We start from the raw sequence: 13,612 nt of genomic DNA on the forward strand, positions 1-13,612 counted from the left end.
GATCAGTTCCTTTAGGCTTAATGGGTTTCATAGAACCCTACAGTGCAGAAAGAGGCCCTTTGGCCCATCAATCCCATCCCCATATATTTTACCCGCAAATCCCTCTAACCTACGCATCTCAGGACACTAATGGGGAATTTCTTAGCATGGCCAATCAACCTAACTCGCACATCTTTGGACTGTGGGAGGAAACCAGAGCACCCGGAGGAAACCCACACAGACACAAGGAGAATGTGCAAACTCCACACAGACAGGGACCTGAGCCAGGAATCGAACCCAGGTCCCTGGAGCTGTGAAGCAGCAGTGCTAACCACTGTGCTACGTCCAATTCACTGCAATTTGGTCACGCATGTATGATTCCCCTCTGATTCACCAATAGTAAACATTACTATTTTGTTTACACTTTAGTCCCCAGTAAGACTGGCAGTAATCAAGAAGGCCAAGTGATAAGTTAATCAAATCCACATAATTGACAGCACAGTGCATGGAACAGAGTATAATGGACTGATAAGCGTTATCTATGCAGATAGCAGGTCAGATTTTCAACTTGTTACACAGATATAGATTATTCATCACAATCGCCCCATCACATTCAGAAAACAGCTAATGTTCATTCACATCAGCAGTTTTGTTAATGCGAGGCCAATTTGCAAGCCGATTTTACAACCTAGTCGGCAAGTTAAAAATCAACTCCCTCCCTGTCCCCCTTATGCAAGTCTTTCAATATTATACTGAATCTGTGCACCATCTGACACCTACTGGGAAATGTTAGAATTGCATCATTACTGGTCTCGGTCAGCAAGTGTGGCTGTTCACCTATTTATTGTACCTTCTGTCTTTGGCTCATCCAAAAATAGTGTCTAAATCGTTACAGGTTGAACGGTGGAAGTATTACATTTGCAATAGCAAAGTAGCAAAATTATTACCTTGTTCAAGTACCGTTCATTCATCGCTTTTGCAATCTGCCTCATTTCACAGCGTTGATCAGCTTCCCGTTTCTGCTCGTTCAGTTTCTCCGCTAACGTTTCCAGCTCTGTGAGAGCCATCTGAAGAGGTAGTCTATCAGGGTGTCCCTTTGGAGTGTTCTTTAGCATGTCCTAAGGAAAGCAGGAAAGCACACATTTTTCTCCTTCGAAATTGGAGAGGGGGAAATGTAAAGTAAGCTCCAAATCAAGTTTGCATTGAAGTTAAACAGAACAAGTTTGATTTTGGTATTGTTGATGTGAATCAACAAACGTGTATCACCTATTATTGAAAAGTAACCATGAAACTAAGTATCACCTTATTGGAAGTGACTGAAAGAACACAGGTTATTAACACATTGAAGAAACTAAACAAAATGTAAGTGACAGAAAATGCTGGAGGTTGGGGGAGGGGGGGCGTGGTGGCTCTTTAGGTTCTGTGTCGAGGAAAAGAAACAAAGTCAACATTTCAGACCTTTGACCTTTCATCAAAAGGAGAAAAGGATAGAAATGTTATATTTTTTAAGGAAGAGATAGGACAAGAACAAAATGAGGCTCTGTGGCAGGAGACATTGACTGAAAAATTAGCTCTCCCAGAACAAAGGGAATAGTGATGGTGAAAGAAAAGATACAAAGAAACAGCCTGGAGTTGCTATTTGAAAGAGAAAAAAGTAATAAAATTAACAATGAGGTGTAATAAAATGGAGGACCGAGTTTACCATTCGAAATTGTTCAACTCACTGTTGAGGCTAACAGACGATACAATGCCTAACCGAAAAAAACATCTTCCCCTCCCATCAGCTACCAGAGGGACTGTTTCCTGGTCCATTCCTCAGTCACCCCTTATAGCATCCTTCTCCCACAGCACCTTCCCATAGATCTAACAGCTGCTGTTTTATCTCCTCGGTCCCCACTGTCCAAAAAGCCCCAAACGTTCCTTCCACGATTTATGTGACCTTCTTTCAATCTAAGCTACTGCATTCGCAACTCACAGTATGGCCTCCTCTACACCTAGACACTAAAGGCAGACTGGGTGACCACTTCGTGAAACACCTCTTCTTTTTCCAAGCAGAAATTTCTTGCTTCTGGTGACGTGTCACTAATTGCTCTCACACTGACAGCTCTGTCCACAGCCTGCAGTGTTTCAGCAAAGCTCAAAGTAAGCTTCAAGAACAGCATTTCATCTCTCTTTAGCTGCTATAGAGTTTAACTCCAAATTGAGTTTAACAATTTCAGACCATTTCCTTTCTTTGCTGTCTTTGTTTCTTCTCAGTCAGCACCGCACCTTCTCGAGGCAAGCACATCTTTTGTTTCTTTTCTTGTCCCATCATCATTCCCTTTGACCCTAAAAGGCCAACTCATCTGTCATTCAATCTCTTCTGTCATCCACTTTTTGTTCTTGCTCAAAACATATCACACTTCTACCTTTTCCAAGCTCTGATGGAAGATCACAGCCTTGAAACATTAACGATGAGTGGAATTCCTCCAATAAAAAACTCAGTGAGAATAGCAGAATGATCTGTGCCGGTCTCTCAGGCTTGCTCCACATTGTAATCCTCCCACAATCAGTCACTGTTTTGCAGAGTTGGGAGCTCCCTTGGAGGGGCAGGACCTAAACATGCTGGTCAGCTCAGCTTCAGAGCCCTCAGGTGCCTTTGGCAAGGTGCCCTGACCTCCCTCCCTCCCCCCCCAATGAACATCAGGACCCCCACCTCTCTCCATCAGCATCATGTACCACAACACCCTCCCGGACATGGGTTGTGAAATCGGGGCCCTCCCGTTGGGGCGCTCTGCCTGATTCCAACATGTGCTCCCCATCAGAACTCCCAACATGAACCCCCCGATAGGCCCCTCTCCTGTCACAGACCCCCACTAAGGCACCATCCCCACTTGACATTTCCCTGATACACTGACAATGTCCTATTGACACCAATGGCCATTGCTCCAGTGTCTGGTGGACTCTGCCAGTGGGCCAGGTGGGTCCCACCAGGTGAGCATTGCCCAGTGGGCACCAGCTAGCCATGCCCTTGACCACCGGGAACTACAGTGACCATGGTGACTATCTGCTGGTGGAAGCAAGTTGTGATTCTCGCTGTTGTCGCCCACGCCCGAAGGCCAGAGACATCCGTGTGCTGGGATTTGAACAGACCATGAATATTTAAGTACAACTTTAAGTGTGATAAATCGGACTTGTGCCCAGTTTGTGCCATTAGAAAATGGCCCAAAAACATGCTAACTGTTTGGAGCCAGGTGCCAAACTGATTTTTAGGCCCACACGCTATTCTGCAGGATTTGAACCAGGCATAACATGGTTGCAGAACCACCTCCTGGGTCTCTCTCTCTCTCTCCTTACCTAACCTGCTGTGTTTTCTGCCCCCAGCATTTGCAGTTTTTATTTCAGGTTTCCAGCATCTGCAGTATTCTGCTTTTTGAGGGAAATTAAATAATCTTGTGTCACGGTCAGCAAGGTGAAGCATATCATTGCGAGGGAACTGAATGTATCTGTGCATTAGGCATCATGCAACATGGGCAAGCTAAAAGCATTGTTCAACCAAGCTCCACTTGTAGCACGTCGTCATTCCAGTTTGAGAAAGTCATCCCAAAACACAACAGCAACGTGTTCCTTTTTAACAACCATACGGTATCACTCAGGACAATTAGAAGTGCGTTGTGCATATGGAAACCAGATTGAGACTCTTCAAATTCATTTCATAAGAGGTTACAGAAAGTTTCATTTCAATAGTTTGAGCAATATTTGAATTTAGGTGTCCGATGTAAAAAGTCAGATTCCGGGCTCATTGGATTTTTGTCCATGGTTTGGATGTGCAGATTCAAGAGAATTTCCTGCTTCGTGAACACAACTTTTAAAATTGGCAACCTGGGCAGCAGAGTTAAAGTTAGGATGGGTGACTGGCACCTGACTGCCCTTAAAGATAGCCCAGTATCATATCCAAAGGGCTACCTTACCTGTCCAAAGGAGTATCCCCGAGCTATCCAAAGTCATCCACAAAGTTCAGACCTGCCCCTACTCGGTTGACTCAGCATACTTTGGGTTTCACACTCCAAAGCTACCAAAATCTCACTTAAGTGGAGGTAGCTGATGATTTAACTGGCTAGTTGCCTGGATAAAACGTGCACGTGTGAAACACAAACCAGTCCCATTCCCACCCCCTGCACAAGTGGGAATTACCGTTTGATGGGATTTGTGATTTTTGGGTGCTTCCACCATTTTCACCACACCAGAAAGATGCTCCAGGCTCCAGCCCTCTTGTTTGTTTTTTGATGCAACCTGCCTGAGATTCAGGAATTACTGCTAACGTTTTGAAGATTGCTGCCATCATTATTCCGATCACAAGTGTGTAGCCTGATGGAATATGTCCTTCCAGTTCGCTGAAGTTAGCATCTCCTCCAGCTCCAACTGGCACATCAAAATCTGTATCCACCAATTATCAGTAACACAACTTCTATGGAGAGATCATTTTCAGGGAGGGGTAGAAAGTAAAGTGCTTTCGCGAAACTTAATTCCCAGGACTATAACAAAAAATATATTATTTTACAATGCTGTATATTACTCGACAAAAGATAACTATTTGCATCAAGATTAATGTGTTTACCTGGAGCAAAAGAATGAACTGTGGAAAACGTTGAATTGGCTTCATCATTAATCCATACAATGTAATCCGATCAGAGCTTGACTCGTGGCATTGCTGGTGAGGAAGAATACACATTTAGGACAGCAAGCAGACACCAGACAGATCGTTTGGTTACAACAGGTTTAACTAAGGTATTTTTAAACTAAAATCTTTCAACAGTGTTAAAAATATTCCTCTAAGTCCCCTTTGCTTACAATGCACTCATCAAAAAGTGGACATGGCTCTGAAAACATAGCAATGAGAGCTCTTTCCAGGGTAGTCTGGGCTCTGGATGACTCTGATTCCAAGGTGTGGCAGTATCACTGAGATGTATTGTTTTGTTTTCCCAATGCATCATTACCTGCTGGGCTAGCCAAGCTTTAGTATAATTAGGTGGAATGAAAAGTACTCCAGAAGCTTAGTGCACAAGGTGAGGGAGCACAGACTAATTCTAACAATGTTTCTGGGACCAGGATACGATTTGAAAGGAATGCTCCACATTTCAGCAGTTGTGGCATGGATGTTAGTTGGAGCTGTACAAAACTTTTGTTAAGCCACAGCTGGAGTAGTGTGTGCAATTCTGGTCACCTCACTATAGGAAGGGTGTGATTGCACTGGAGAGGGTGCAGAGGCAATTCATCAGGATGCTGCCTGGGACGGAGCATTTGAGCTATGAAGAGAGGCTAGATAGGCTCAAGTTGTTTTCTTTAGCAGAGAAAGCTGAGAGGGGACCTGACTGAGTTGCTTAAGATTATGACGGGCATGGACAGGGTAGATAGGAAGCAGCTGTTTCCTTTGGTTGAAGGTTCAAAAATGAAGGGGCACAATTTTAAGGTGAGGGGCAGGAGGGTTAGAGGGGATTAGAGGAAAAATGTTTTCACCCAGAGGGCGATGGGAATATGGGATGTACAGCCTGCAAGGCTAAGAGAGGTGGGAAACCTTATAACCTTTATTAGGTATGTGGATGAGCACTTAAAATGTCATAACACTGAAGACTGTAGGCCAAGTGCTGGAAAGTGTAGTTTTGTTGATATATCTGATGGGCCAAAGGGCCTCTTCTGTACTGTTTGACTGCAGGAAGGGTTGGTAGAGCTGGAAGTAAGCCTCCTGCAAATAGGCCCCACATCTTATTTAAGTCCCAGGTGAAGACAAAGCAAAGAGCTACTGGTTGCTGTACATAAAGGGGGATAGAATATAAGAACAGGGAGGTCTTGCTGCAACTGTATAGGGTGCTGGTGAGGCCACAGCTGGAGTAACGTGTGCACTTGCGGAAGGATATATTGGCCTTGGAGGAAGTGCAGAGGAGGTTCACTAGGCTGATACCGGAGATGAGGGGGTTGGCCTATGAAGAGAGACTAAATAGACTGGTTCTGTACTCATTGGAGTTCAGAAGGATGAGGGGGGACCTTATAGAGACGTATAAGATAATGAAGGGGATGGATAGGGTAGAGGTAGAGAGATTCTTCCTGCTTAGAAAGAATAGCAGGACTAGGGGGCACAACCTCAAGATAAGCGGGGGGGCAGTTTAGATCAGAGTTGAGGAGGAACTTCTTCACTCGAAGGGCAGTGAATCTCTGGAATTCTCTGCCCGTTGGGGGAGGCTACCTTGCTAAATATATTTAAGTCACGGGTAGATAGGTTTTTGATAGACAGGGGAATTAAGGGTTATGGGGAGAAAGCAGGAAAGTGGAAAGCCCTGATCTTATTGAATGGCGGGGCAGGCTTGGAGGGCTAGATGGCCTACTCCTGCTCCTATTTCTTATGTTCTTATGTAAAGAGATGTGGAAAACAGATTGCTGTTCCTCTAACCAGCTGAGAAACAACTAGAAACAGTTACCTCACTCAGCTTCTGCCTTTAAGGCCAAAACACAGCATTCATTCAAGACAAAAACAGGTATTCATAGCGAGATGTGAATGTTGGGGTCGGGAATATTATAAATGCTTTTCAATTTCAGGTAGAGTTCAAAATAAAATGTAAAATGACTGGGTTTTTAATGCATTTTGTTCTGAAATAAATGTGACATCTAGAGAACAGCCAACACCTACTAGTTTAATGTACTGTACATGTAATCACACAAATACATACTGATTGCAATTGACAGCGATGGTCCTAACTGCACCAAATGCTTACATAAGTAATACGCCGAGAACTAGTTATTATGTTACAGAACCAGTCACCTGGAGGCCTGATCTAATGAGCCACAGAACATGAGTTCAAGTCCCATCATGGCTGCTTGGGTTCAGTTGTTAAAAAAAATTGGTTATAAAAGGCTGATGTCAACAAAAGTGACTTTGAATCTGTTCAGCCCAACTGGTCACTATTGGCCAACCCAGCCAAAGTCAGCAGCTGACACAAAACTGCTCTCACAATAATACTTCCTCAAGTTTAGTTTGTTAGCGTCACAAGCAAGCTTACATGAACACTCCAATCAGGTTACTGTGAAAATCCTCTAGTCGCCACACTCCGGTGCCTGTTCGGGTACACTGAGATAGAATTTAGCATAGCTAGTGCACCTAACCAGCACGTCTTTCAGACTGTGGGAGGAAACCCGAGCACCCAGACAAAACCCACACAGACAAGGGGAGAACATGCAGACTCCGCAGGCAACGACCCAAGCAGGGAATCAAACCCTGGTCCCTGGCACTGTGAGGCAGCATTGCTAACCACTGTGCCACCATGCTGGCCCTCAAGGGTAAGAAGGGATGAACAGTAAATACCAGCTTTGACAGCAATAACCATGTCCAGAAAATAAATAAAAACGTGCCTGAAATTAGTATAGAAATTGTCACTATACACCTCCAGGGTACGACCTTTGAAATTACCATTCAAAACTGTTTAATATACTTTGAAAAACAAAGTGTGTAGGAGAAGAGAATGCAGATTGATTTGATCAAACACAGCACAACCTACAGATCACAGGTTTAAAAATACAGTGTAACTTAAAACAGTGCTGTAAAATAAAACTCAAACTAATAATGCTGAATAATCATTTCTTCTACTTGAAAGGCATCTTTACAATGCAGCACAGCACCTGGAGGCTCTTCACAATCGAGGGCAAGGTCAAAAGCAGAAGTGCGTTGATACCGAGGGGAAATGATGAAAGGAACCGTCAGAACATTTGAGGTGGAGTACAGCAGGTGAGAAAGGCTGTGTGAAACTCGTTGGTTTGACAGATGCCATTTCTTGCCTGATTAAACAGCACTCACAAAGCTCTGCTAGGATTACATAGCCAGCTGGGCCTGAACTTGCTGGCACAGTTGGGATTCAGAGATCGGGGCACGTTTTTTAAAGAGCACCTCGATCTCAAACTAAACTTGAAGGCCACACAAATATTGGGACCCCCTTGGACATGGGGAACACCCCCAAACCTCACTCATAAAGGAGGCAACCCCACTCAAAATAGACCCCTCAAAGGGGATACACAGTAGTTTCACCCCCATCCCTGCACCTGCCCCCTGCCACTGCCAGGGTGCAGTACCAGAGCACTGTCCTGCCATGTCCCTCAACCTGCAGGGGCTACACTCACCTCCACACCCATGGCATGGTCAACATGACTGGTTTCCATTTTTGAAAACCCATACTGATTCCCACCAGTGTGATGTCATGTCGGCGGGTGGGGGGATTCGCGCTCCCTGAAGCCAGGATGTTAAGCCATTTAATGATATACAAGTACTGTTAATTTAATGGAAATTGGATTTATGCCCCTTCTGGGGAGATCGCGTTGCCACAAATCCCGTTATTGCCCTCTCGAGAATTAGTGATCAAAACAGGATTTTCCCTCTTGGCAAAAGGGCCCTGAGAATTGTGCCGCAGGTTAACAAAAAGGCTTTTGAAAGTGGGAAGAGAGGTAGCAAGATGGAAGTATGGCATGTTCCAGAGTATGGGGGAGTAATAGGAGGAGACTGCACTCCATTGATCCACTGGTTTAACAATCCAGTCATTAAATGCATCTGCATGTTATTGTAGTCTGTCACCTCTCTTGCAGGGAATCAGCAGTCAGTGGGCATTCTTTATGCACAGACAAGACAGCAAGTCTTGGCAGGATCACAAAACCCTTATCCAATGTTTATCTACTTGCACTTTCCATCTGGGGCTTCAGGTAAATTTTCTCTTTAAGCTAGGGAGCCAACGCCTCTACTTTCTCAGAAGACTAAAGAAATTTGGCATGTCAGCTACGACTCTCACCAACTTTTACAGTTGCACCATAGAAAGCATTCTTTTGGTTTTATCACAGCTTCATATGGCTTCTGCTCTGCCCAAGACCGCAAGGAACTCCAAAACGTTGTGAATGTAGCCCAATCCATCACGCAAACCAGCCTCCCATCCGCTGACTCTGTCTACACTTCCCGCTGCCTCGATAAAGCAGTCAGCATAATTAAGGACCCCACCCACCCTGGACATTCTCTCTTCAACCTTCTTCCATTGGGAAAAAGATACAAAAGTCTGAGGTCATGTAGTAACCGACTCAAGAACAGCTTCTTCCTTGCTGCTGTCAGACTTTTGAATGGACTTACCTTGCATTAAGTTGATCTTTCTCTATACCCTAGCTATGACTGTATTACTACATTCTACACTCTCTTGTTTCCTTCTTTGTGAATGGTATGTTTTGTCTGTATAGCACTCAATAAACAATACTTTTCACTGTGACAACAATAAATCAGATCAAATCAAACCAAATAGACGTAAATTTAACTGCTCTCCTGCTACTTAGCAGGAGTGGGAACGAATTACATTAATTTCCTACCTGGCTCCAAAATGATCCAAAAGGTGTGCTCTGCGGTTCAGTTTTACAACCGAAACAACGTTTTATTTCCACAAAATGCTTACCTTCAAAAACTCCAGGAAGGCAGGTTTGGTGGCACACACTTTCTTTATAATTCCCATGGCAGTGCTAAAATTGTTCACGTATTCACTGTATGCATCAAGCACCATCGACTTGGAAAACTGGAACACAAACAAAATGGCAGCTTTAAGAATCTAATACATTCGTTTGAAAGAACCCAGCATTCAAGATTCCAAATTTTACTCAATAAATGAACACTAAGTTTGTTTATCCTCCAACCCAGGAAGATTTCCTTTCACCGCCAGTTCTTTTTTTTAATGTTTCAGCTGAGTTTGGGTTAAAGAAAATGTTCCAGATGTGTTTGAGGATGAACGGATTGAATTTCAAGCACAAGCAGCCTTTTCATTTTGAAATGCTTACTTAAAAAGGAGCAGAGTTCAAGTTGAGATTTTTGCAGACGTTTGTACAGGCAAACACTGAACGATGTGAGCGTTCTTTTAAATCATTTCGCCAAAATGTCCATGCACTTCTGCTGACTAAACAGACCCTGCAATTGTTGGTCATGGATGTTGCAGCTACGGGGTCAAAAAGCCACAAATCTGAATGATACCATTGTAAGGTCTCAACCTGCAGGAATCTCAAACTTTAAACAATCTCCGTGAAATCATGAATAGCAGGGGTAGGAAGGCAACGGTGGGATAGTGTCTAGACCCCAAAATGTGATCTCTCAAGAAGTTAGAGCATAAATGGGGAATTATCAAGGGCATGTTTGAAGGGAACTGCAATTATCATGGGAGATTTTAATCTGCACATTGATTGGACAAACCAGCAAAAGTAACATAGAAGAATAATTTGTGGAGTGCATCAGATGTGCTTTTTAGTACTTTGTAGAACCCACCCAGGAATGGGCTATTTTAGATTAAGTTTTGTGTAATGAAATTTAAAGATTATTTATTACTGTCACAAGTAGGCTCACATTAACATGCAATGAAGTTACTGTGAAAATCCCCTCGTCACCACAATCCAGTGCCTGTTCAGGTATACTGAGAGAGAATTTAACATGGCCAATGTACCTAACCAGTATGTTTTCCAGACCATGGGAGGAAACAGGAGCACCCGAAGGAAATCCATGCAGATACAGGAAGAACGTGCACAATTTGCACCATGACCCAGGCCAGGAATCAAACCCAGTCCCTGGCGCTGTGAGGCAGCAGTGCTAACCACTGTGCCACCCAGGGATATTGTGGTCAAAAATTCCCAAGGGAAAATTGACCATAATATGATAGAACTGCAAATACAGTTTAAAGGTGAACACCATAAGCCCATAACTGGTGACTTCAACTTAAATAAGGGTAATTATAGTGGTATGAGGGAGGAGATTGTTTAAAGTTCGAGATTCCTGCAGGTTGAGACCATACAATAGTATCATTTAGATCTATGGCTTTTTGACCCCGTAGCTGCAACATCCATGACAAATAATTGCAGGATCTGTTTAGTCAGCAAAACCGCATGAACATTTTGGTGAAATGATTTAAAAGAAAGCTCACATCGTTCAAGTGAGCTGGTGAACAAGGTACAGGTCAACAGATGAGCAACAGTACATATTCAAACAGTTGGTCCAAAATGCTCAAGTCAATCAATCAAGAAGAGGGACTCCACAAAAAAGAGGCAAAATCCATTTTTAACAAAGGAGATCAAAGATAATGTTAAATTGAAAAGCAGGATAAACAAAGGGGTATGGGATGGTGGTAGAATAGAGGACTGTGAAGTCTTAGGATCCAGCAGCAAAAGACTTAAAAGTTCATAAGAGCTCTGCTATCACTGAGGATGGAGACATTCAATGGAGTCTCCTCCTCCCATTAATTTAATACAGAACAGTACAAACATTAATTGTTTAATTTTCCATTCATGACTGGATGTGGCAAGACTGCAGAGTTTTAATCTGACTTGCTGGTGGTAAAATAGCATATGTCTGGCTACAGTATTTTGCTTCCACTGTTTACCGTGCATGTAGTCCTGTGTTGTAGCTTCACCAGGTTGGTTTAGGTGGCTCTGTCTGGCATGCTCTTCCACACTTCTCACTGAACTAGGGTTGGTTTTGAAGCTTGATGATAATGGTGGAATGTAAAATCTGCTGGGTTATCAGTCTATAGATCACGGCAAAATACAATTCTGCTGCTGCTGATGGCCCATGGCATCTCAGATGCCCAATTTCGTGCTGCTATCCATTTGAAATCCATCGCATTCAAAAGTTAATATTTATCTTGTTTCCTTGCAATAGCCAGTGTTTCTTGTTCCATTAGCCATGGCGCAATTTTACCTTTGTAATTCAAAAAATATTTGCTGCATTCCACTTTTTTTGTGTTGACCTTAATGTGTCAGTGCGGTTCCATGTTTTTAAATTCTGTACACAGCAGAAAAACTTACTTGGATTGAACTTATCCAAACATGTCATAACTTTAAAACACTTGCTTCACATCCTCTCACGGCATTCTCTTTCAAGAGGGAAAAAAGCTCGACAATCTTTCCTCGCACATTCCTTTTAGTTCTGCCTGTTATACTATAACCAGTGACAACTTTATATTGGATGTAATGTGGTCAATGGGAACAAGACATAAAGGTCAGCGGACCCAGTAAAACATGGCGCCAATTACAGAGTAGTGTAATAGTTGGCTAACCAGCTGACTCACTATAAATAAGGAACAATGTAGAATTGTGGGAAGCTTGGAGTGACCCAGGGCGAGGCCCCAAGTTTGGAGTAATGACGTTTCATTATTAAACCCTTTCTTTGATTTATAAGTTGGAGTAAGTTTGTTATATTTTCATTGGCTGCATTTTGAAGAGTTCCTTCTGAAGAAACACTGGCATGTACTCTGAAGCTCTTTTCTGCATGGCCTCCAAGAACGCCTTTCTGAACAAACACTCTCTATCAAAAGCGTCCAGAGGGGCAGTTTTTTTACACAGAGGGTGGTGAGCGTCTGGAACAAGCTGCCAGAGGAAGTCGTAGAGGTGGGTACAATTGTCTTTTAAAAAGCATTTAGATATTTATATGGATACAATGGGTATAGAGGGATATGGGCTAAAAGTGGGAAACTGGGATTAGCTTAGGGGTTTACAGAAAAGGGCGACGTGGACAAGTTGGGCCAAAGGGCCTGTTTCCATGCTGTAAACCTTTATGAGTCTACGACTCTCAGAATACAGGGGCTGAATTTCTGCAACCCTTCCCTTCCTGCTGACGGGATCTTTTGGTCCTACCGATGGCACTCCCCCTGCACCCACAGCAGGTCCTCCAGGCTCTGCCACCGAACTAACAATGCAAAATGCGGCAGGACTGGAAGACCCTGGCAGTGGCCAATGGCAAGCTGCCTCTGTTACCGGAAAACATGCCACGGCCAAGACTCTGCATTTACAATCATGAATGATATTAATTCAAAGACTTACTGAGGCAACAAAGACATCGCCAATCATTTCAACTGAATCCCACTCAGTCACACGACTAGCTAAGGCAATCTGGAACAAGGAATGGCACTGAAGAATCTCCTTTATTCGGTAGAACACAATTTTCAATTTCCGTTCACTTAATAGTTTTGGGTCCATTTCTGAAAGAGGTTTCTTGTAGTGCTGTGGAAAGAGAAAATTAAAATCAAACACTTTGTCCAAACAATTTCAAATCAGGAATAGCGGAGAGGTGAAATAGGATTTGTGACTAGCCCATCACCTTCCCACCACCAAGCTGCCCTCATAATATGGTGACCTGCCCATCTGCTCTCAGGGCTGTTGAGACCCATATTTGTCTAATTAATGGCCACTTAAGAGGCTGGTTTTGCCTCTGCAGCAATAACAAGTTTGTCTGGCAGAATGCAGTAGGCCAGTCTGCTCTGTCACAACCTCAGGTTAAAAGGCAGGAAGGAAGGGGCTCACTCTTCTGGGGGTGGGCACCCCTCCCAGGTCAGTAAGTTTTTTAAGTTTATTTCTTAGTGTCACAAGTAGGCTTACGTTAACACTGCAAAGAAGTTACAGTGCAAACCCACAGTGTCGCCACAGTCCAGCATCTGTTTATATACATTAAGGATTTAGCATGGCCTATGTGCCTAAACAGCACAGCTTTTGGACTGTGGGAGGAAACCAGAGCACCAGAGAAAACCCACACAGACAAGGGGAGAACATGCAGAGTCCGCAGAGACAGTGATCCAAGCTGGGAATTGAACCCAAGCCCCTGGCGCTGTGAGACAGC

At 43.6% G+C, this 13,612-nt stretch overlaps 1 protein-coding gene across 2 annotated transcripts in view; it reads right to left on the minus strand.

The window, feature by feature from the left end:
- Positions 1-13,612, minus strand: part of arhgef10 (Rho guanine nucleotide exchange factor (GEF) 10) — a 284,795-nt gene that overhangs the window by 141,091 nt on the left and 130,092 nt on the right. For both annotated transcript variants that reach the window (XM_080192046.1, XM_080192045.1), the window contains exons 13-16: positions 12,820-12,999; positions 9,423-9,539; positions 4,577-4,669; positions 927-1,097 (exon numbers count right to left, since the gene is read on the minus strand). In XM_080192046.1, coding sequence (XP_080048172.1) covers positions 927-1,097; positions 4,577-4,669; positions 9,423-9,539; positions 12,820-12,999 — 561 coding nt within the window. The remainder of the gene's footprint in view (positions 1-926; positions 1,098-4,576; positions 4,670-9,422; positions 9,540-12,819; positions 13,000-13,612) is intronic.

The sequence above is a fragment of the Carcharhinus amblyrhynchos genome, chromosome 7 (assembly GCF_965287045.1).
Source record: "Carcharhinus amblyrhynchos chromosome 7, sCarAmb.v2.hapA, whole genome shotgun sequence".
Classification (NCBI taxonomy): domain Eukaryota; kingdom Metazoa; phylum Chordata; class Chondrichthyes; order Carcharhiniformes; family Carcharhinidae; genus Carcharhinus; species Carcharhinus amblyrhynchos.